We start from the raw sequence: 24,820 nt of genomic DNA, 5'->3' as shown, positions 1-24,820 counted from the left end.
AGACCTGTTTCATTAAGGTGGACATAAAAGGGGTACCCTGGTCTGTAAGAATCTCGTGGGGAAACCCAAGACGAGCGAAAACATTAATCATAGCCTGTGCAACTGTTTTGGTAGTCATGCTGGTGAGGGGAATGGCCTCGGGGTATCTGGTGGCGTAGTCCACAATAACTAGAATATAGGTGTGTCCCTTTGATGAAGGAATCAAGGGTCCGATTAAGTCCATTCCTATTCTTTTAAAAGGGACATCGATAATTGGAAGGGGCATAAGAGGTGCCTTCTTAGGCCTTCCAGGTTCGGTTAACTGACATCGTGGACATTGTGTGCAATATCTTTGTATGTGTGCGTATATTCCCGGCCAATAAAACCGCCTGAGCAAATACTCTTCGGTTTTTTCTCTCCCGAAGTGTCCCCCCCCTGGTTGATTATGAGCTAAGGTGAGAACATGTTCTCTATAGGCTGTAGGTACTAGAAGTTGGTGTTTACGTACTCCCGACCTGGTGGTAGTCACCCGATATAACAGGTTTTTCTGTATAAAAAAATAGGGACCCACCTCCTCACTCTCTTCTGTTACCGCCGACCTCCAAGCATGGGTAAGGGAGGGGTCCTCTCTTTGTTGTTGGCAAAAGCTACTAGGAGCCTCATGTAGTTCTGCCACTATCTCTTCGATGGGCTTGGCACCTGATACCTTCCGGTATTGCTCTCTCTCTTGTCGTTTTTCTCTTCTGGATAACTTTCTGCGGTCTACTGAACATTCAATGTTACTATCTGAAAAAGGGGCCTCTATCCACCAGTCCTGGGATACCTTGTTATCTCTGACGTGGTCTAACAACTCTTGGAAGTGTATGTAGTCCGTTCCAATGATACACTCCTCGATTAATTGTTGCATTATTCCCACCTGCAGGAAATCTCGATAAGGACCCCACCCGATCTGGAGTACCTTTAGGGGATATTGGGCCTTATCCCCGTGTATACAGCAGATAGACACCCATTGTTTCACTTCTGTGTCATCGTCGACCAGTTCTTTTCTAATTACCGATTGGCTACAGCCTGAATCCACAAGGGTATACACATTCTTCTCATTAACTGTTATCATTGTCTTGAACTTCAGTGCCCCTCTTCCTGTACACAGTACCCTACGTCTTGTCATTCCTATTTCCATTGGTTCCCCAGTTTCTTGTTTCTGGGGACACATACGTGCAATGTGTCCCCATTCACCACAATTATAACATTGGGGTCCCGTTGTAGGTGGTGCTTCAGGAAATCTACGAGTGGCTAGCTGATCGTGTGGGTTTTTCGCAAAGGTCTTTGGATTCGATAGGACCGGTTTAAGGGTGGACCGAGTTGGGAGGTTCCTGATATCTGTAGAACGATGAAAAGCGCAAGCTAAATCGATAGCTGTCTCAGTATCTACTTTTGGGTGTTGCCTGATCCAGTGTTTTGTGGACGGTGGTAGTCCTTCAAGATATTGTTCTAATATAATAGTCGTGATAACCTCCTCTCGGCTACTCCCAATATGGCCTAGCCACTTCAGTGCTAAGTCTTTGACCCGAAAATAAAAGGTCCGGGGATCTTCGTTGGTGCCCCATTTAACTTTACGAAATCTAACCCGGTAGTACTCGGTATCGTGTCCTACCCTTTCGAGTATGCTGGTTTTTATATCCCTATAAGGTGTGAGACCTCCTGGATTCGCGGCTTGGTATGCTGATTGTAGGAGACCGGTCAACAAGGGGGCGACATACTGTCCCCATTTATCTTCCGGCCACAGGGCAGAGGATGCCACTCTTTCAAAGTTTGTAAAGAAGGATTCTGGGTCCTCTCCCTCTTGATACTTCTGTAGCACCGAACTGGGAACATTTGGGTGCACTTTGCTAGCGGCAATAGTCTCCGTGAGCTTTTTCATCGCCGTTTCATGTACTAGCTGATTATTCGCAAGTATGGTTGCCTGACTCTTTAAAGCAGATTGTAGGGCTTCTCGATCCTCTTTGGCTTCTCGCTGTTGGGCTTCCCATACCAGTTGTAAGTGTCTTTGCCCTTCTGCTAATTGCTAGACCATGGTCTCTAATGACGGATTTTTACTCATTGTGTATACTGTTTGGACTGTTAAGGCAGGGTAGGTAATTCTATCCCACTTCTGACACCACTGTAGCAGTCCCCACAGTATAGATACTCGGGAGAGGTATGTTTGGTTTTAAGGTAAGTGTTTTTATTGGTTATTGAAAAAGGTACTATGGATATTTCAGTTAGATGGTTTAAGTTCTGTTTCTCCTTTGGGTGATGCGTTTCTCCCCTCTAGTGGTATGTCCCTCTTCTTCTTCTCCTTTGGCACTGTGTGTGGTCGTCCTCGTAGGATCCCACCGTCAACCATAAAGGGAAAAGGAACAAATATCTTCTGTAAGTGGGATGACCACATGCATTCACGTCCTTTCTTAGTCTAACTACTGGGGAATGGGATACTGGGGGGGGGGGGGTTGATTCTGTGTCCGTGAGGATTGGAAGGTAAGTGCTTATTATCTTGTTCACTCGTGCGCAGTGGAGTTTTGTGGTTTCCACGTGCTCTTCAGGTGTCCCTTAGTTCCCTCCCTGTCCTCCCCTCACCCTTCCTCCCTCCCTTCCCCAGCTCTCTTCTATTAAAGTGCCCCTCCTTTTGCCCACAAGGACCGTACCTTCCAGAGCCACGACCCTCCGGGGTCGTGGCTGGCTCTGGGGAGTTCCTCGCGTCGGTCTCCGGTATGGTTGCCGATCGGTCCAGGCTTCCCGTCTTCGAGACCGGATCTGCTCCTCCGAGGTCCGCTGTCTTCGTCCTGGGTTTCTTGGGGCTTTTCTCCTCTCCGATAGTTTTCTCCGTCTCTCTGCTTCTCCTCGCCTCCGCCGCCACCTCGCATTCCTTCCTCTCCCTTCTCTCTCGAATTCCGCCCCTTTTGGCCTCCTTCCTCTCCTCCTGGCCAATCCGAACTGTCTTCGTCATAGGAGGTTGCCCCGGCAACCTCCCGATGCGTGCCTCGCTGTGAACGCGTTCCCAAGGCGACGTGGGAACGCGGAAGTGATGTTCCGGCCTCCTCCGGCATGGGGGAGGCTTCTCGATCCGACACGGAGATCGGGGCCACCCGGTCACACAGAAGCTCATCACCACATCCACATAGTCTGGCAGAAAATGGTTCCCTGATGCACAGCTGCTAGTACTGACAGGCATTACAGAGTAAATGGTAAGAGAAAAATGCTGTGTTGAATACCTTCAGTATCAGGAAGTATGGAAATATGTCCTTGCTGCTCTTACTACACTTGTGGAGGATAATATCTCTAGTAACTAAGGGGCAGATTTATACTTTTTGCCGCAAACCTGCGTTAGTGCAGGTTTGCGGCAAAAAGTATAGCGCCGTCTAGTGCCATTCCTAGACGCCGGCCGGTGCTAGGCCCTGTTAGCGTCTTCTAAAAGGACGCAAACAAGGTCTGGGAGGCGTGGGGGGAACTGGGCTTGTGCGCCAAAGTATGGCGCTACACTGTTTAGAGGCAAAAAAAATGCCATTTTCTGGCACACAAACCCCATGGACATGGCTCCTGTCTTGGTAAAGACAGGAGCCATGCACAGCACCAACAATGGCCAGTGCAGTGCAGGGGGGCCCCAAGTCAGGGCCCACGAGCGGCATTGGATAGAAAAAAAAATACCTACCCGGACTTACCGTCTGATGGGTCCCCCATCCGTGGGTGACCTCCTGGTGTGGGTAGGGGTGGGTGGGGGTGTCCCTGGGGACAGGGAAGGGCACCTGTGGGCAATTTTTGCCTCCAGGTCCCCTTATGCCTGCCCATGCACAGGCGTTAAATAATGACGCTAAGCTGGCTTATCGCCATTATTTAAGGCCCTCCTACTCCTGTGCGTGATTTTTGCACTGGAGGATAAATAAGGCACTAGGGCCTTTGAGGCATTTTTTGCCAGGGAACCCCTAACCTTGCATCTCATTGATGCAAGGTAGTTTTCCGCAGGCAAAAAATTTAGTTAACTCCAATATTTTGGCGCTAGACATGTCTAGTGCCAAAATATAAATATGGAGTTAAGTTTGTGCCGGATTTGCATAAAAATAATTACACATATCCAGTGCAAACAGAGTATAAATATGGGCCTAAGTGTAACAGCTAAACCTCTAAGTCGGTAATGATGGAAAATGGTGCATGTTTCTGTATCAGCCTCTGGGTCAGTGACCTAAAAATCGTGCAAGCTCAGCTTGGACCTTTGTACATATTCTTTTAAATGTTCCTGCTGCACCTTTATTTCAGAGAAGGATGAGATATTCATGTCATGGTCTCACCTTGCCCATTACCTGGATAGGACATCCAGTGCCAAAACTGCATACTCACTTTTATAAATCAAACTTGCAGCTTTGCTGGTTTACACCTGAGCTGGAATCACCAAGGGTGTCTGCAAAGACCCTTGGTTATACTCCACTTCAATCCCTTGCTACCAGAGAACACGTAGCCTTCTCCCCCTCTCAAATATGAGAAATCCATATGCCCAAAATTTGAACAAAGCATCTTTTTTGCTCTGACAAAACATGGGATTGGAGAGTGGTAGATTCCCAAATGATAGAAAAACTACTAACGCCACTTTAGCTCTAGCATTCTTTGGTTTATCAAGAGTTATCTGGCTTTGCCTTCCCTGGGAAGCATACCTACAGGTACTGCACACTGGTGGTTCTTCCCCTTAAAGGTAGTACATGACAAATACATCATACGTATTGGAAGGTGGACACTGCTACTGTGATTTTAGGTTAGTGGAGACAACAGAATATTTCTTACATGGTTTCCCTATATGTATAGAGACCATCTCTAGAAATGCATGCGAGTATGTGAAGGGCGGACCAGATTTCAGGTTTTACATCTGATTTTGAGTGCTCAGGTAGTCAGATGGGGCACGTGGAGGTATAACAAGGTTGGATGCTTCTGTAGATCTTTCCACAGGCATTGAAAGAAAGCATGCTCCAGTATAAAAGAGGAAATCAGGTTGAAGCCTGAAGAGAAGCACATCAGGGATTTTACTTGAATGTCAGACCGTTCAGACTCCGGACCCGCTGGTAGCAGTCAATGGAAGGGTTCTTTGGGAGGATGGGTCCTCGCAGGATTGAGGAATCAGGACTCTCATAGACCAAAAGGCTCAAAGGGGTCTGCACTGAGCTGTCTTGGCCAACCACCACTGGGCATGTTTCCCTGTGCTGCCCTACACATTCCGCAGGGGCAGCCCCTCCATGCATTTTTTTATGCTAATGTTCTGTTAGATGGCCAAAATCCCCGCGCCATATTTACAAAGTGGCGCAATGCAGGCATTGCACCACTTTGTAAACCCTTAGCCACATTATGCTTGTGCCAGGCATTATGTAAGTAAAGGGGGACCGAAAAAATGGTGCAAAGATATCTAAGAGTTTTTCTTGCACCATTTGTTTGCATTTTTAACGCCTGCTCAGAGCAGACGTTAAAAGTGGGCATATCATTATTTATAAAGGGACCCTATGTACTCTGCAAGACTAGCAGCAATATCTTGGTGCTACTCCTGCAGAGTACATCAATAGCATCATAAAAAATTATGCTATTTCCTCCTCCCCTGCGCCGTGGTGCGCCGTATTTAAAATACGGCGCACACATGGTGGCGGTAGGGGGGTAGGTAAAGGACACAAGAAAAGTGGCGCTGCACGTGTGCAGCGCCACTTTTCTTAAATATGCCAGTTTGTTTATTACCATTTTATTTTTCAGCGCTCTGTCCTAAACTGAGTGTCTGGATGGGCAGGGCAATTGCTGCTGAGTGGAAGCAGATAGCTGTGTACTTGTTTAAAGTGTGCATGTCCCTCAGGCTCAGGCCTCTAGTGCTCTTGTGAGTGCTGAGAAAGCCCGCTCCCACCAAACACGACGCTGCTTTCATGCTGACTACCAGCATGAAAGCAGCGTCATATTGGCTAGTACAGTTTTCTGGGTCCGGACGCCCATTGTGCACAGGAGAGTAGGATAAACGTTGAGAGGAGGATGTCCGGCCAAAGTTAAGTGACTTTTTCTTTTCTTTTATAATTATTGTACCCTCCTCTATCCCCTCCACCCCCATTGTAAGTAAGAGCCAGCTGCCGCTGTGTTTGAAGCAAAAACATCCTCACAAGGAGTTAGAGCTTGTCCACCAATTTTGGTGATACGAGTATTAATCCCTCACATTGGATCTTCTATTTTTGCCTCAAAACCTACTGCTTCCTGCTCCTACAGTGAAGAGTAAAAAGCCACATTGGAGGGAGAAGGTGCCCTGTCTACGTGGAAGCTCATGAGAGTTTGGCAATTTGGGACCTTATGATAAGGAAGCAGGTGAGCTACTGCAGCCAAAAGACAATGAGCCCTTTATGTGTAAGTTATCATTTATGTTCACCCAGCTATGCAGATGATCATTGTACTTAGCGGAACCTTTATATCCATTTTACAATTTTCCTTGTATGTGTCTACCTAGTCGATCCTTGTAGGTGCCTTATCAAAAAGAAGGAAATTGATGTTAATTTGTGTTATCATTTCTTTACACATTGTCTCCTGCCCCTGTTGTTGGACTTTACCACCCAGCGGTGAGCAGGGAAGAAAGTGATTATATAGCAGTCATTACATTTATCACTGATGGCTCAAACATTAATATGGAATGTGTAATACTAGGGCTGCTTTCTCTTTCTCTGAATGTCTAGAGCCCGTGTTATTCCAAACTGCAGTCTCCCACATGTTATGGGGCACAAGTCTGTACCCTAAATAGGCAACAACTACCCTTTGGATGAGACAACCCCACCTCGGTATGGAAGACCGCACGTGTCCTTTGTCTTTGTTCCCTATCACTTTCCTCCCTGTGTTTAATTTCTGATTTATTATTATCAAGACTCAGGGGGTACATTCAATGATGAGCCAATATCTTTTTTGCAATTTTCTTTGGTGTGTAAAATCAAGGTTCACAAACTGCATGCTACAATAGTATTATCTACTTACTAAAAGTGCAATTTAAAAACCTATGGATGGAGATCTCCACCTCTGCCTCTCCTATCTTTTCTAAGCAGCGATCTGTTGTGTTATTGGTTAAAACTAACATTTTTGCAATTTTAAGAACATGTACACAAATTTATTTTTTCAGTTACAACTGTGCAATTCAGTCTGCAGAGTTTTTTATGTAAAAAGTCATGGCTGGAACAGAAGCTCAACAAAAAAAGTTAATGCATGATGTTTCCCAGAAAAAAAACATAGGTTTCTTGAATTTTCTCAAGCAAATTAAAATGTGCTAACTTAATTAAAATCTCAGAAGCAACGTTCGGTAAGTCTGCACATCCCTCCAAAAGACATTGGCGTAGAAACTCTGCAAAATGATACATTGAAAGAGTGAACGAGGCTATTTACCAGCGGATGAACTGTCATGCAGCTCACACATTTCATCACTTTCCTCTTCCTGACAGGTTTCTTCTGGACTCTTCTCTTGGTCCAGGACATGAAAGGTATCGGGGTCAGTCTCACTAGACCTCCTTTCCTTTTTGAGTGACGTCAGACCAACCCTGTCCACAGTAGTTAATCCTGGCTCGGTGGGGCAGGATGAAAGCTGTAAAGGTACATCTGTGAAGAAATTGCAACGTTTACAAATACTCCTAGGTTTGTAAGTAACACATCCACAGAGGTACATAAGTAACGATTGGGTCAATTCGATTAACATTCTGAATTGGAACAGTTTTGATACTTTGTAATTCTGGTCTGTAGTGACCTGAAAGCACTCCAAATAAATTACCGTTTAAGGAGTTACATTGCCTTACACTTCACCAAAGAACAATGAGACAAAATAATGTAACCACGTGTTGAGGAAGCACTGTTCATTTAATACGAAGACAATCTACATAATAATGGCAAGTTGGTATTCACAAATATTTTCCTTACTGTGTCAAGCATCTCTGCAAATGGCAGCTGCCGCCAATCTAAAGTGGTGGGGCAAGGGTGGGGTTGTGGGGTGAGGAGATTAATAATTTAAAAAAAGATTTACTTGCCGCTGCTGGCTGGCTCGGTGCTCTTCTCCTCCTAGCATGAGCCACAAGCACTGGCTCCCCACACAATCCAGATGCTATTGTCATGCTATACCAAGCATGAGAGGAGCAGCGGGATTGGCCTGAGCGGGCTGGTCTGACGCTCGCTCAGGCACATGGAGTATGTGCCTTTTTCTCTACCTGGCTGTGTAACACAGCTGGGTTGGATAAATGTAAGTGCAGATGTCGGTTTGGCCATGTTAAGATGGACGGCCAAACCGACATGCGCACTTACAGTGCCTACCACTTCTCCTCCCTGCCGTGTACCAGCCCTGCTGCATTCCATTGGCTCAGTCAGTCGAAAATAAAATGATAACATTGTTTTATTATCATTTTATTTTTCTCTCACTGACTCTGAGCACAGGGCGACGTTCCTCCGCTATTGAGGTGGAGCCGTCCAGTCCTCTGCATGGGGATAAGCACCATTCTTGATTCAGTGTATATTTTGTTTGCTAAGCGGATTTCCGTAGAAGGACATTTTTGTTTATTTGTTTTTTCAAGTTCGTGGAACCCTGAGTGCTGCAGATTCTCACAATTCTCCTGTTATTGTCTTTAATGATTCTGAATTTATAGTCTGGCATGTGACTTTTTGTTACTTCGTTTTCCTATCGTGCCAAGACTTTTTTGATCAGTTGTGGCAGATATCAATGATCTGATTAATTGTTCTTTGTGTCACTTATATGATGAATTGGGAGTTAATAGAGCCTTGTAACCCCCTGCCAAGGGCTATACCGGTTGTTAAAGGCCCTGAACCCGAGTTATAGGCCTGAACCACAGGCAAGGGTCTATAACGAGAGAGAGGGCCTTTAACAAATGGTATAGCCTAAGGCAGAAGGCCTATAAGGCTTTTAGAACATTCCACCCATTAAGGGTAGAATGTTCCAAATTAAAAGGGAGAACATGAAGACAACCATTGGAATGTTGGAGATCTGGGCTTATCCCAGCCGTTATAAGCCCAGCACCGCTCCATTGTCTTCAATAAAGCTCTCAACATTACAATATTTTAATTCTGCTTCTTTCTCTGTTGGCATTCCTCTTTGCACCTAGGTACGCTTAGTGCTTTTAGGTGAAACAAACAAGTCAATCAGAATAACATCTTCAAGTCTTGGCTAAACTGACAGCTATACTTGGACACTGACGGCCAAATTCACAAACTGTGTGCTACTCCCTACTTACTACAAAATGCAGTTTTAAAAATGATGGGTTGAGATCTCTACTTCTGCCTCACCTAGCTTTTCCAAGCGGCGATCTATGCAGATGTAAGTTTACTACTTTTCAGTAAATGTAAGGGGGTTTAGAAGAAGTGGTAGGGAAAAAGGGAATTTATATTACTAAATGGGAGGGGATAGTGGAATTTAAGGAAGGGTTTAAAGAAGGACATGCTATTGCAAACACACACAATAGAGAAAGACCATTGCTCACCATAACCTGTACTGTTAAAGTAAGATCCTTAAAAAAGCATGGCATCAAGCCATATAAGGGATTCACAATTACCACAGCACAAGATATAAAGACTTGGCATATGGCTTCCTGAGAGAGGTGGCCATCACTTCCATCTATCCACTTTAAACCCTAAATCATTGTAACACTCCAACACATTGTCTCACTTATCTAGGGAATTGACAGGCCCCTCTCTTGATCCCATTTTGGAAAAAACAAAGGAAAAAGACTATCATTGTGGCTTGACCTCACCCAGTGCAATCTACACAGGTGACTATTTGTCCCCCACATTAATTTTCACAACTGCATGTTAGGTTAGACTCTGTCCTAATAAACTGACATTGGGCTGAAGAAGCAGCAATATCATTTTGCTGGTATGGGAATAAATATGTCAGACCTGGCTCCCTAAAAACCATCTAATGTGAAGAGCTGGATGCCTTAGTACACTTCATAACAGCTGGTACCAAACCCTCAAAATTACTTTAAATAATCTAGACTTTGAACCCATTTGGAACCTTGGCCTGACGTATAATCACTTTATATATAATTTGAAAAGAGGAAGCGAAACAGATATCTTTTAAACAGGCTCGTCATATGTTCAGTGGTCGCAAAGTATTTAGCTGGGGGGGAAGCTCCTACACAAAAGTAGGAAGTTGATCGCATCTTGCAGAAAAACATTAAAGTTCACAATTTAAGAGGGATTTTTTGGCAGTTTGACTTCACTGGGGCAGGCCAGAGTTGGAAACATGAAGCACAATGCAACCGTTGTATTTTGCATAACACTAAATCAATTCAACTATCTCTGTCTCCGCTCCGCTCTAAATATTGACAAATGCATTTTCTTAAAGCCAGTGTTCCCCAGATGTGAGAACATGTGGAGACACTGTTGAAAAAGGTTTCAGTTGCAATAATGAATGGCTTCTGGCTGGTTTTGTAAAGCTTATGCAGGCTGCACAACACAAATAATTGACTGCATTAGCAGAGCGGGCCAGGCATCACTGCAAGCCTCACCCACCTAATGACACTAAAGACTGTGATGGGGTTGGCCATTTGAATTGCAGCCAAGCATTAGTGTTTTCGGTTTGCTGGTTATTGTTTGTCTAACAGTGTATTACAGTTTTTAGGACTTGAGCTGTGCTCAAACTGGCTTTATGCACTTTATTGTTGTTATGGGCCAGATCAAAACCTGCTTGGCGCTGCAAAAACTTCCCAAAAAAATCCATCACCTCCCTTGGCTTATCTATCTCCTGACAACCCTGATTAATTAATTTGAAAGGGAATCTGTGGGCACACTGGATCTCTGCTGCACAATTTGTGGACAGCCCCCCTACATAGCATAATCATTTATTTTTGGGTATCATCTCCCTCTCTCCCCTCTGGGATGCCCAGCACTCTTAAACGGGTCTGCCTTAATCTGTTTTCAAAGTCTTTGGGTTTCCACTGGGCATCCATCACCCAAGTTTCCAATAGACCTGTGGCCTCCTTATATGATGAAGCCTCGGACTCCAACAACACAACTCTCATTTCTAGCTCCTCCAGCCACTCTGAGAACGCGGAACAGGTTGTAGCCACCTGCAGGATAGTGCCTAGAAGCTTCTGGTAGGCAGTCTGAGTTTTATGGCTATCTGCCCTGGTCTCTTCCCTGTGAGCCATAAAGCTTTGATAGATTGCTTCCAAAGAGACGGGGTCAGGCGGGACCTGCGTTACATTACCCCCTCCAGAGGTAGATCCCTCCAGGCAAGGTGGTACAGAGTAATCCCATAGCAATTTGGGGCCTTTGATAGCTGATTTGGTCCCCGCGCTCTCCCCTTGCCGCAGAGTTCCCCTCTTTTTTTTTAACAGTATCTGATATGGCCTGTTAGACATCGGAGGTACAGGCCAGTGACTCCCATCCCTGCTGCCAAGACTGCTCATTCCACTTGTCACACTAAACCCTCAAGCTTCTCCTGCCATGCCTATACCGTGGTGACCACTCTGACTGATCAGACAAAGAAAAAAGTGCTCAGCCAAGTCCCCTATGCGTGATTTTGAGTGTAGCAAGTCACTAGTCCCTGCAGCCGCTATATGCAAGGGCTCCACAGTATTTGCATTGATCAAGGTGATGTCCTCAGCTGCACGCACTGCAGAAGTAAGATCAGCGGCAATATTCTTACCAGGTCCAATCCCGATTGCAGTCCCCCATGGAGCAGTCATGGCATCCTCACCTTCACCACCAACACTCTGCTCTGCATCACTCGCTGAAATACAGCCTGTTCTTCCTCTGACTGCATCTTCTCCCAACAAAGATGCTGCTATTGCTGCTGCTGTTACTAAGCTAATTGATTCCACAGATGCTGGAGCCACAGAGGAGCCACCCGACCACAGCCTGAAGACCGGCTCGGCTGGTCCAACCACTTCCTGTATGGTCTAGGAGGCAAAGGAAGCCACAAAAGCTTCCTGCTCAGTGCCGACTGAAATGTCATGGCTCGTACTGCCTCTAGGCTCGCCCACCAGGTTTCTTAGTGTGGTTGAAAAAGATCAAGATAGGACCCTAAGTCACCTGCTGGCTGGCAGAATCTTTGGTACCTGGTTCCACACTCTATCGATTAGAGTGGACCTTGGCCGAAGATCCCTCCTAATGCCGCAGGTCAGTTGTTGTTATGGTGGTCTCACTGCTGAGGCTGGACCGACAGCCTTCACTGCTCTCAACGCCTTAGGGCCTATAATGTAATGATGGCTCAACCTGAATGATGCCCACGAAAACCAGCAGCCTGTGCCGTAATTCAACAATAGTAACTCCAGTCCACTCCTTGCACTGGGAGAGCAACACCAAAATGATTTGAACATGCCAGTCAGATACGTTCCATCACGATCAGCACATGTAGAGGGTCTGAAAATCACTTATATACAGCGGAGCTGGGAGGAGGTATAAGCTGACTGTTTATGCAGCCACCATCATGCCGGTCTAGATCAAAGAAGATTGTGCCTCTGGCAGCTGATCCAGCCCTTTCAACAGAAGGGCGCCCAGGCTTACTTAATTAATCCAGTGACGCTTAAGATGGTAGTACAGGAGAGGACCCACTTTTTCACCTCAGAGATTAGGGCTAAGGACGTTTTGTATGGTATAGGCCCTGGCTAGGTGCAACAGCTCTGTGACATTTTCTGTATCTCAAACCAGGGCTAATTTAGTTGATATAGTTGATTTAACACCGAGGAATGGGTCACAAGGTTCTGGTTAAGGGTCTCTGGTTGGGGGGCCACGCTGTATAAGGGTGAGGAGAATTGAGGGTCACCATGTAGTTGGTCTTGTAAAACGCATGGGTTGGAAGGGGGAGGAGCATCTCCATCAACAGGCCTGGGTGTTCCAATTTACTACAGCAATAGATGGGGGATGGAGGGAGTGGGGTGGTTCATCTACGTGTGGGGGTTAGAGGTGGGGTGAGGTGGAGGGAGAGGATGCAGGGCGGGATTAGGGGGTGGTTGGGAGGGGTGGTGGGGGAGGATAATTTTGGTGTGGTAGGGGGAGCGGTGTGTGCCATATGTATGGAATGGGGTGACTTGTTCAAAGACAACCAAGACCTCCGTGAAAACAGAGAGCCTAGTCCGTCGGACAGTGACTTCAACCTGGCACATATCGTGGCCTATGGAATGTTCAGCCCAGACTGATAACATCAGTAGTAATGATATAGGATAGAATACGCATCTGTACACTTAATGCTAGTGGTTTAGATGACAGGGGTAAGAGGGAGAGAATGGCATTGAGGCTCAGGGCTATGAGGCCTGATATTTTTTGTCTACAAGAAACCCATGTTCCATGGGCGAGAAGGAGGATGCTTGAAGAGCTGGGGTATTCACTGTTAGGCTGTACGATGTAGGGACGCACAATCAGGGGAGTACCTATAATGGCCAATCGCTCCATAGGGACACCAATTAAGGTGAAATCTGATAAAATGGGAAGATTGGCCATTATGGCACAGGGAGGGTCACACTCTGTTCAGCGTACGGGCCTAATCTGGGCGCCCCGGCTGTTTTTCACATGCTCAACCCGGAATTGGAAACATGGCCAGGCCCTTTTATATTGTGTTGAGACCTCAACCTTCATATGAAGGCAGGAGGCAGGCTGTGGGGGGGGGGGGGATTCCAGGTATATGGGAACAAAACCACTAGTCTATCAGGCTATTCAGCAAGCAATCAAAGATCCTGGCTTGATCAATGCGTGGGGGTCCCTTAAGAAGCCTCACCCGGGTTCATGTTTTTCTTCTACCCCCATAATAAGTTTGTATGTCTTGATTATTTTTTTGTATATGCATCCTTAGTGGTTACCCAGGGTGCTCTCAGATCATAATCCCTTAGTATTGGATTGTGCAACAGTTGGTTTTGTAAAGCAACCTAGAATCTGGACATTTGATAGGAAACTCCTGCTTGAAGAGGATTATATCATGCACATGTGGAATTGGTTAAAGGAGCTTCATTTGTTTAATCAAGGCACTGCGGCTCCTAAAATGGTATGGGATTCTTGAAAGGCAGGAATAAGAGGGGAGACACTGAGCTTCAGTTTAACCACACAGCATTAGACACACCTTCATATACGGGAATTGTCTGACCCTTTTTCAAATATGAGGTTGAATTAGCTGAGGGAATCAAGCAGGGGCAGGATTGTGGAGAGGCCTTGCAGAAAGTTTTGGTAATCAAGTTCAAAATTAATGGTCAATATAGCAAAGAAGTGGCTGCTAAATATCAAAGTCATAAGACTGATTGCTATAAATATGTAGCGTGGTGGCAGATAATATCAGGCAGAGGGGGGCAGAAAGAGGGGTCGAGGCTATCGAGGACAAAGAAGGGAGGAGGACAAAAATTGCCTTAGAGATACTTGAAGTCTTTGTAACTACTATACAGAGCTGTACGAAGAGGATATCCCTCCACAGCTAGATGGCTACCTCAAGTATTTACAATCAATTAAGGGGGACTCGCTGAATGGAGACGAGAGGGCTCTCCTCGAGCAGCAAATTGCTTGGGAAGAGATAATGGCTGCGGTTGGCTCCTTGACAAAGGGGAAGGCAGTGGGGCCTGACCAAAGTCTGCTGGAGTTTTATAGGTTGTTTCTCCCCGAGCTCCAAGAGGCTGTCTTTTACCTTTCTCGCAGCACAAGCAGGGGAGAGCGATACCACCATATTCGAAAGATACTAATATTGTCATTTTCAAGAAAAAAGGCAAACCCCACCCACTGAACCCGGGGCCATATCGACCTATCTCACGGATCAATGCAGATGCAAAGGTCTACGCTAAACGTTTGGCTTGCAGGCTAGTTAAGGTCATAGCCAAGCTTGTCTCCCCCATCAGCATGAGTTTATCTTGGAATGTGGTACTGCAGATCTCATTCGGAGAGTGATTACTCTTTTAGACATGGCGGCGGTAACTAAGACACCTGTGAGACTGGTGCTGCTAGTTTCAGAGAAAGCCTTCAACTAAGTCTCCTGGGGCTATTTCTGGGTGGTTTAAGGTGGAAGGGGATCTGTCCAGGCTTTATGAGATCTATCAGCGCTCTTTCTCAAACACCCAAGGCTAGAATACAGATCAACGTAGGGGATCAGGTTTGATTCCCATAACTAGAAGAACAAGACAGGGGTGTCCATGCTCCCCCTTGCTGTTTGCTCTTTATATAGATCCAATTATTGCTCGATTGGAAAGGAATAACAAGATCCAAAAAAGTCTCTGTGAATCAAGTACAGTACAAAGTGTTGGCATGTGTTGATGAGAGCGGTTCTACCGCTTTTAACCCTGTAAGGCTTTAGGGGCTATAGAAGTGGAAGGCAGCATATTTGGCACCTTTGCAGGACACATCTTAACGAGGGCAAGACCCAAGGGATGAGCACTGAAGACCTCAACCCTGATGGCGAACGTTGAGTAGAAGGTGTAACCTATCTGGGGGTGATTCTTACTCCAAGAGTGGAGAAGGTAGTCAGAAACAATCTGGTGCAACTACTGAATAAGTTAAAGCAGGCTCTTCACACAATCAATAGTCTGCATCTAATATTAATGGAGAGATACAATGTATTAAAGATGATGGTTCTTCCAAGAGTATTATACTTATTTAGAACTATGCCTTTGGAAATCCATCGGAGCTGGTTCACCAGGCTGGAAAGTCTGTGCTTCAGCTTCTTTCGGAGTCAAGGAGGGTGGCAAAAAATATGATCCTCCCCAGATTGCGAGGAGGGTGGGCAGTGCCTGTTCTTTTGTTTTATTATTGGTCATGTATGCTACAGCATTTTGCGGTCCTGATCACTGTAAACACCTCTAAGATTAACCCAGCTGCATCGCAACTAACACTGGGCACTGATGTTAAAAGCTGTTATTTTCTTGAGAGGAGATATTACAAAAGAACCAGGTTCAAAACCATTGATGGGGCATTTAAGGTTTGTCATCAGGTTAGAAGGAGGATAAATTTTACTAAATTTAATCGCTATACCCCCTCTGGAATTTCCCTGTGCTGCCGGGTATATTCCAAGATGGAAACGTTTTGAGGTATGTGGAATTGTGAAGCTGGAAGACCTCTAAGAGAATGGTCAACTTTGCTCTTTCCAGGAGTTGCAGGATACTTTTGGGCTGACGAAGGAGAAATTCTATAAATGCTTGTAGATTTGGGATTATCTTCTCAAGTTGGATATGAACCAAGTATCTGTTATCAAATGTCAATTAATAGATATAATTGATCATGGGTGTTGAAATGGGCAGATCTATGACATACTGATTGAGGGCCTCACTGATGATATGGAGTCACAGGATTCGAGGTGGGAATCTAGGATGGGGGCGAAAGACGAATTACATTGGTGCTCCCGCTCGACTTGTAAAGAGGTACTTTTGAATGCTGCCTTTGAAAGGCAACACTTTTAGACAGTCTTTGAATTATATCATATTCCTATTAAATTATTTAAATGGGGCAAGAGACTGGGTTCAAGGTGTTATAGATGGGAGCCCGAGGAAGCTGACATTATTGTACATATGTTTGTGTCCTGTCCTCTGCTAATTAATTAATTTAGGCAATGGTAATTGCAGATTTTATGGGCATGATGCTTAAGAGACAAGTCCAGGTTACATCTCAGGCAGTAATATTTGGTATTGGTGGTGTACAGGGTCTCCCAAAAGCAAAAAGGGATTTATTCTTTGTATTCTTTCTTCTTTTTCTTCATCTGTGTTCTTCTGTGCTCTTCTCCTCCTCTGCACCCTGTCCTGTGTGTTGTTTCTTCTTTTTCTTCATCTGTGCTCTTCTGTGCTCTTCTCCTCCTCTGCACCCCGTCCTGCATGTTCTTTCTTCTTTTTCTTCATCTGTGTTCTTCTGTGCTCTTCTCCTCCTCTGCACCCCGTCCTGCGTGTTCTTTCTTCTTTTTCTTCATCTGTGTTCTTCTGTGCTCTTCTCCTCCTCTGCACCCTGTCCTGCATGTTCTTTCTTCCTTTTCTTCATCTGTGCTCTGTGTTCTGTGTTCTTTCTTCTTTTTCTTCATCTGTGCTTTTCTGCTCTTCTACTCCTCTGCACCTCGTCCTGCGTGTTCTTTCTTCCTTTTCTTCATCTGTGCTCTGTGTTCTGTGTTCTTTCTTCTTTTTCTTCATCTGTGCTCTTCTGCTCTTCTCCTCCTCTGCACCCCGTCCTGCGTGTTCTTTCTTCATCTCTGTTCTTCTGTGCTCTTCTCCTCCTCTGCACCCCGTCCTGCGTGTTCTTTTCTTCTTCTTTCTTCATCTGTGGCCTTCTGCTCATCTTCGGGACACTTCCCTCCTCTTCCTCTCTGGTCTCTCCTCTTCTTCCTGACTCCTCTCTCCTCTTCTTCTTGACTCTTCTTCTTGACTCCTCTCTCCTCTTCTTCTTGACTCTTCTTCTTGACTCTTCCTCTTGACTCTTCCTCTTGACTCTTCCTCTTGACTCTTCCTCTTGACTCTTCCTTGTGACTCTTCTTCTTGACTCTTCCTTGTGACTCTTCTCTCTTGACTCTTCTCCCCTGACTTTTCTACCCCTCTCTTCTGTTCTTCCTGACTCCTCTCCTCCTCTGTAATCCCCCCTTCCCTATCTTTTTTTCCCTCCCCCTCTACCTGTCCGCCCCGCCCTCCGCTTTCCCGCCGCCACCTCCCGCTCGGCCCCACCCCCGCTCCCATTCGTCAACCCCCCTCCCGCCTCCAGCTGACCCCGCCTCCCCCCGTCCTCCCTCTTATGGCGGCCGCTGCGCGGCAGAGTCAGCGACCCTTGACCCTAGGGTAGGTCGCTCCCCCTCCCGCTGCAGCTCCACCAGCCCAGGCTCCTGACACCTCCCAGCAAGACCTACTAAAACCATAAGTACTCCCCCCGCCCAGCCCCTCGCCCAGCCCGCGCTACTCACCTCTCTTTCCCTGAACTTCTGTCCTCTGCCTCCCGCTCTCTCCTCCAACCTTGATTGTACGACGAAACAACGACTTAAAAAACAACTACTGCCTTAACAACGAGGTCGGAACACCGACCTCGTTGCTACTTCTAATGATTTTACCACGAATGCCTTAACAACGATATTTCGTGGTAAAGGCATTCCTGATGAAATCATTATCAATAGGCACCATTCACCCTACATCCCTCACCCCACCCCCCCAACCCCACCCCAAAACCTAAAACCCCCTGACCCCCACCCACTCCCCAAAACCAAAAACGCCCCACCCCCCCAACCCCACCCCAAAACCTAAAACCCCCTGACCCCCCACCCACTCCCCAAAACCTAAAACGCCCCACCCCCCCAACCCCACCCCAAAACCTAAAACCCCCTGACCCCCACCCACTCCCCAAAACCAAAACGCCCCACCCCCCCAACCCCACCCTAAAACCTAAAACCCCCTGACCCCCACCCACTCCCCAAAACCAAAAACGCCCCACCCCCCAACCCCACCCCAAAACCTAAAACCCCCTGACCCCCCACCCACTCCCCAAAACCAAAAACGCCCCACCCCCCCAACCCCACCCCAAAACCTAAAACCACCTGACCCCCCACCCACTCCCCAAAACCAAAAACGCCCCACCCCAAAACCTAAAACCCCGACCCCCCACCCCCTCCCCAAAGCCTAAACCCACCACTTACCTTCGCCAACTCCCTTCTTTGTACCTTAACCACGCATGTTCATTGTTCAGAACATACGTAGTTAAGGCACAAAAAACCGGAGTCGTGGTTAAAAAAAGCGTTGTTGCGCTTTCGTTAACCACGACTTTCGGAGAAAAAAAAGTCGTAAAAAAGGATGTTTCCCCCAACCTTTCTCCGCACCTCTGCTGTCCATTTCCCTTCGCTCGCTGCTCCTTCTTCTGGTAGCCATCTTCCTCCACTCTCTGCTCCTCTTCTGCGTGTTCTGCTCTTCCTCTGTGCCCCGCTCCTCTTCCTCACCGCGTTCTCTTCCTGCTTTGCTCTACATCTGTGTTCTTCTTTTCTCCTCTGCACCCCGTCCTGCGTGTTCTTTCTTCATCTGTGTTCTTCTTTTCTCCTCTTCCTCACCGCGTTCTCTTCGTGCTTTGCTCTTCATCTGTGTTCTTCTTTTCTCCTCTGCACCCCGTCCTGCGTGTTCTTTCTTCATCTGTGTTCTTCTTTTCTCCTCTTCCTCACCGCGTTCTCTTCCTGCTTTGCTCTTCGTCTGTGTTCTTCTTTTCTCCTCTGCACCCCGTCCTGCGTGTTCTTTCTTCTTTTTCTTCATCTGTGTTCTTCTGTGCTCTTCTCCTCCTCTGCACCCCGTCCTGCGTGTTCTTTCTTCTTTTTCATCTGTGTTCTTCTGTGCTCTTCTCCTCCTCTGCACCCCGTCCTGCATGTTCTTTCTTCCTTTTCTTCATCTTTGCTCTGTGTTCTGTGTTCTTTCTTCTTTTTCTTCATCTGTGGTCTTCTGCTCTTCTCCTCCTCTGCACCCCGTCCTGCGTGTTCTTTCTTCCCTTTCTTCATCTGTGCTCTGTGTTCTTTCTTCTTTTTCTTCATCTGTGGTCTTCTGCTCTTCTCCTCCTCTGCACCCCGTCCTGCGTGTTCTTTCTTCCTTTTCTTCATCTGTGCTCTGTGTTCTGTGTTCTTTCTTCTTTTTCTTCATCTGTGCTCTTCTGCTCTTCTCCTCCTCTGCACCCCGTCCTGCGTGTTCTTTCTTCTTTTTCTTCATCTGTGTTCTTCTGTGCTCTTTTCCTCCTCTGCACCCGGTCCTGCGTGTTCTTTTCTTCTTCTTTCTTCATCTGTGGCCTTCTGCTCATCTTCGGGACACTTCCCTCCTCTGCCTCTCTGGTCTCTCCTCTTCTTCCTGACTCCTCTCTCCTCTTCTTCTTGACTCTTCTTCTTGACTCCTCTCTCCTCTTTTTCTTGACTCTTCCTCTTGACTCTTCCTCTTGACTCTTCCTCTTGACTCTTCCTCTTGACTCTTCCTCTTGACTCTTCCTCTTGACTCTTCCTCTTGACTCTCTTCTTCTTGACTCTCTTCTTCTTGACTCTCTTCTTCTTGACTCTTCCTCTTGACTCTTCCTCTTGACTCTTCTCTCTTGACTCTTCTCTCTTGACTCTTCTCTCTTGACTCTTCTCTCTTGACTCTTCTCCCCTGACTCCTCTACCCCTGTCTTCTGTTCTTCCTGACTCCTCTCCTCCTCTGTAATCCCCCCTTCCCTATCTTTTTTTCCCTCCTCCTCTACCAGTCCCCCCCGCCCTCTGCTTTCCCGTCGCGACCACCCGCTCGGACCTGCCCCCCCTGCTCCCATTCGTCGCCCCCCCTCCCACCTCCCGCCCCCAGCTGACCCCTCCTCCCCCCCTCTTCCCTCTTAAGGCGCCCTGGCCCCCAGCACTCCCAAACCCCGCAGCACTGCTACGACCCCACCTCCCTCCACGATCTCAACCCGGGGCGCTCCAGAACCTGCTTCCAAGCCAACCCTAAACGCACCCATGGACCCTTCGCATGCCTTACCTGCAAGCACACCTTCCACCGCGACGGCACCCCGCCCGCCAGCCCTCGCGCCAATAACCACCTCAAATGCATCCTGATCAACGCACGCTCCATCCACAAGCACGCCATTGAACTTTGGGACCTCCTGGATTCCACCGCACCGGACGTCGTCTTCATCACTGAGACCTGGATGAACGCCTCCTCGGCCCCCGACATCGCCACAGCCATCCCCGACGGCTACAAGATCACCAGGAGAGACTGCACCAACCAAGTCGGTGGAGGAATCACCATTGTTTTCAAGGACTCCATCAACATCACCACCTCCACCGAAGACACCCCCCTTGCCGCCGAACACATGCACTTCCAGATCCACACCGACCCCAGGACCACCCTCAGAGGAACGCTCATCTACAGACCCCCTGGTCCTCGCGCCCTCTTCAGCGAATCCATCGCAGACTTCATCTCCCCGCACGCCCTTGCCTCGCCGGACTACATCCTCCTCGGTGACCTCAACTTCCACCTGGAGCAGAACAATGACCCCAACACCACCACCCTGCTCGCCAACCTCGCCAACCTCGGTCTCAAGCAACTGGTGAACACCCCCACCCACATCGCCGGACACACGCTCGACCCCATCTTCTCCGCCAGCAACCACGCATCCTTCAGCCACTCCTCCGTAATACACTGGACTGACCACAGATGCGTCCACTTCACCTTCAGACGCAAGACTCTCCACCTCCGCACACAACCCATCCCGCGCAGACTTTGGAACAAAATCCCCACGGAACAGCTTCGCTCCACTCTCAGCGACAACCAACCCACCTTCTCCACCGACCCCAACGACGCAGCCCTCAGCCTCACTCATTGGATCACCAACTGCGCGGACAACCTAGCACCTCTCAGACGCCTCCCAAGACAGACCAGCACCAGGAAACCTCAATGGTTCACAGACACCCTCAAGGAATCCAAAAAAACCTGCGGTTCCCTCGAGAAAGCCTGGCTCAAAGACCACACCGCAGAAAACATGTCTGCCCTCAAAAACGCCACCCGCGAACACCATCAGCTGATCCGCGCCACCAAAAGAACTTCCTTCACAGACAGACTGGACAAGAACACTCACGACAGCAAAGAACTCTTTAACATCGTCAAAGAGCTCTCCAATCCTAACGCCAACTCCAACTCCATCACGCCCTCACAAGACCTCTGCAACTCCCTCGCTACCTTCTTCCATCGTAAGATCACCGACCTACACGACAGCTTCGGACACCAGACCCAGCCAACCACCACAGAACCTACTAGCCCAGCCACCACCCTCAACGCCTGGACCCACATCAGCACGGAGGAGACCAAAGCTACCATGAACTCCATCCACTCCGGTGCCCCCTCGGACCTCTGCCCACACTTCATCTTGAACAAAGCCGACGACATCATCGCCCCGCATCTCCAGACCATCATCAACAGCTCGTTCGCCTCTGCCGCCTTCCCCGAGAGCTGGAAACACGCGGAAGTCAACGCCCTCCTGAAGAAACCTACGGCGGACCCCAGCGACCTGAAGAACTTCCGCCCCATCTCGCTCCTCCCCTTCCGTGCCAAAGTCATAGAGAAGACCGTCAACAAGCAACTGACCAATTTCCTTGAAGACAACAACCTACTCGACCCCTCGCAGTCCGGGCAAATCACAGCACAGAAACCGCCCTCATCTCAGTCACAGACGACATCAGAACTCTGATGGACAACGGAGAAACAGTTGCCCTCATCCTCCTGGACCTCTCGGCTGCCTTCGACACCGTCTGGCACCGAACCCTAACATCCCGCCTGCGCTCCACCGGTATCTAAGGACTGGCCCTGGACTGGATCACCTCTTTCCTCTCTAACCGCTCCCAAAGAGTCTACCTCCCTCCGTTCCGCTCAGACCCCACCGAGATCATCTGCGGCGTCCCACAAGGCTCCTCGCTCAGCCCAACTCTCTTCAATGTCTACATGAGCCCCCTCGCCGACATCGTACGCAAACACAACATCAACATCATCTCATACGCCGATGACACTCAGCTGATACTTTCCCTCACCAAGGACCCCACTGGTGCCAAGACCAACCTGCAAGATGGAATGAAAGACGTCGCAGAATGGATGAAACTCAGCCGTCTGAAACTGAACTCAGAAAAAACTGAAGTCCTCATCCTCGGAAACAACCCGTCTGCCTGGGACGACTCTTGGTGGCCCACGGCCCTAGGCACCGCACCAACCCCCTCAGACCACGCACACAACCTCGGATTCATCCTGGACCCGCTTCTCACCATGACCAAACAAGTCAACGCCGTATCATCCTCCTGCTTCCTCACTCTCCGCATGCTCCGAAAGATCTTCCGCTGGATCCCCGCCGACACCAGAAAAACTGTGACCCACGCCCTCGTCACAAGCCGCCTGGACTACGGAAACACCCTATACGCAGGAACCACCGCTAAACTCCAGAAACGCCTGCAGCGAATACAAAACGCTTCCGCCCGCCCCGTCCTCAACATACCCCGCAACAGCCACATCTCCGCCCACCTGAGACACCTGCACTGGCTTCCCGTCAGCAAAAGAATCACCTTCCGGCTCCTTCCACGCACACAAAGCCCTCCACAACAAGGGACCCGAATACCTCAACCGTCGCCTCAGTTTCTACACGCCCACCCGTCAACTTCGCTCCGCCAACCTCGCACTCGCCGTCGTCCCTCGCATCGGCCGCACCACGGCAAGTGGGAAATCCTTCTCCTACCTGGCGGCCAAGACATGGAACTCCCTCCCCGCCAACCTCAGGACCACCCAAGACCACCTTGCATTCCGGAGGCAGCTCAAAACCTGGCTCTTCGAGCAGCAGTAACCCCCTTTCCCTAGTGCCTTGAGACCCTCACGGGTGAGTAGCGCGCTTTATAAATGTTTTTGATTTGATTTGTTTTGATTTATGGGTCGTATGTGTATTGTAGCCAGCTGGATAAGGCCAAAGGCCCCTAGATTTATAGAGTAGCGAGCACATTTCTTGGCTATATATACATTGGAGAAAGGCCTCTACGAGCGAAGGGGGAGGTGTGCTTGAAAGAGGGGCAATCTAATCTGGGCACCTGTTGATGAATGGATGGAGCAGGCACTTTAAATTGTGAATCCCAGGGCTGTGTTGTTAGTCGTATACATGTAGAGGAATGCATTCACTTGTGGAATTAGCTGGACGGTCGTTGTATAAGGTACACTAGGTGAATAACATACTGTTGTGAATAGTTAGTATTGTAGTTTACTAGATAGAAGATGTGACTTTGGAGTGTTAATGTACGATTATTGCAATATTCAAGGTACATACTTTGAAAATGTATTATGGCGAACTGTAACCCATACCTGCAACATTTAATAAAAATATTTTTTAAACATAGATCAACTTCCTTATGCTATCGGATTTATTATTATAATGGTTTTAATTAACTGAACAATAAACTTATCTGTCTACACTCTTAAAGTTACAACAGCCCCGTTTGTCAAATCTGGCTCAAATGTACTCCAACGCAGACTTGGAGTAACTTAAGTACCACACATGGCCAACCAATGGTAATGCAACACACTCCCGTAGAAAATTATGGAGGCAGGGAAATAAAACAACACCTCATAGGAACTAGTGCTAAATTAATTTAATTATTTCGAGATTTAAAATATGTATTTTTATGTGAAACATATTATATATACATACTAAATAATTATTTTATTTTAAAATAAATGTCATAATAAACTTAAATAAAATAAATATATAATTTTACCAAAATGAAAAGTAATTTAAATTACTTAAAACAACGTCGAACAAATTTTACTACATTTTTCATAATAACAAAAATTTTAGTGAGGGTGGTTTTTTTCTGTTTTGATCACAGTTTTTGAAATGTTTATAAATCAAATTACTATCTTTAAATTAATTATTTAATAGGATTTAATTTGATGAGTTGATGGGTTGTAACTTTATTTTATCAGTCACAGGTTCATAGTATTTTTTAAATTAACTTACATTTATATAATGCATTAAAATATTTTTCATTTTTAAAAGAATAATAAACTCTAATAATTTTCCTTACACTTTATGCCTCCCTAGTACAGATCTCAACCTACGTGTGGAAATGTACTAGCAGTAACTTTACACTTATAAATCTTCTTGTAGGAGGCTCTGCCCTCTGAGGGGGTGGAGACATGTAAGACTACACCTAGGTGTAAATCTACACTCGGAAATGGTGAATAGCAAAAACAGCAGGCACCATGGCTCCAAGTGCATATTGTGCGTATGTAGACATTTGTATGCATCTAATGTACATTGTGAAATAGTGCTTTTGGTTATTAATAAGTTACAGGCTGTAGAGATGTTTTTTCTCATATGAGTGAGAACCCTTCCAGAGCAAACAAATAAATACTACCTTAATGCAAAGTGTGGCTTCTTAGAGGAA

The 24,820-nt window shown here is 47.2% G+C and overlaps 1 protein-coding gene across 1 annotated transcript in view; it reads right to left on the bottom strand.

The window, feature by feature from the left end:
* Positions 1 to 24,820, bottom strand: part of LOC138288490 (intestine-specific homeobox-like) — an 82,732-nt gene that overhangs the window by 42,095 nt on the left and 15,817 nt on the right. The window contains exon 2 of the mRNA XM_069230042.1: positions 7,384 to 7,593. Coding sequence (XP_069086143.1) covers positions 7,384 to 7,593 — 210 coding nt within the window. The remainder of the gene's footprint in view (positions 1 to 7,383; positions 7,594 to 24,820) is intronic.

This window comes from Pleurodeles waltl, chromosome 4_1 (genome assembly GCF_031143425.1).
Source record: "Pleurodeles waltl isolate 20211129_DDA chromosome 4_1, aPleWal1.hap1.20221129, whole genome shotgun sequence".
NCBI classification, from domain to species: Eukaryota; Metazoa; Chordata; class Amphibia; order Caudata; family Salamandridae; genus Pleurodeles; species Pleurodeles waltl.
Note: the sequence above shows the minus strand (reverse complement) of the source record. Positions and strands in the feature narration are given on the sequence as shown.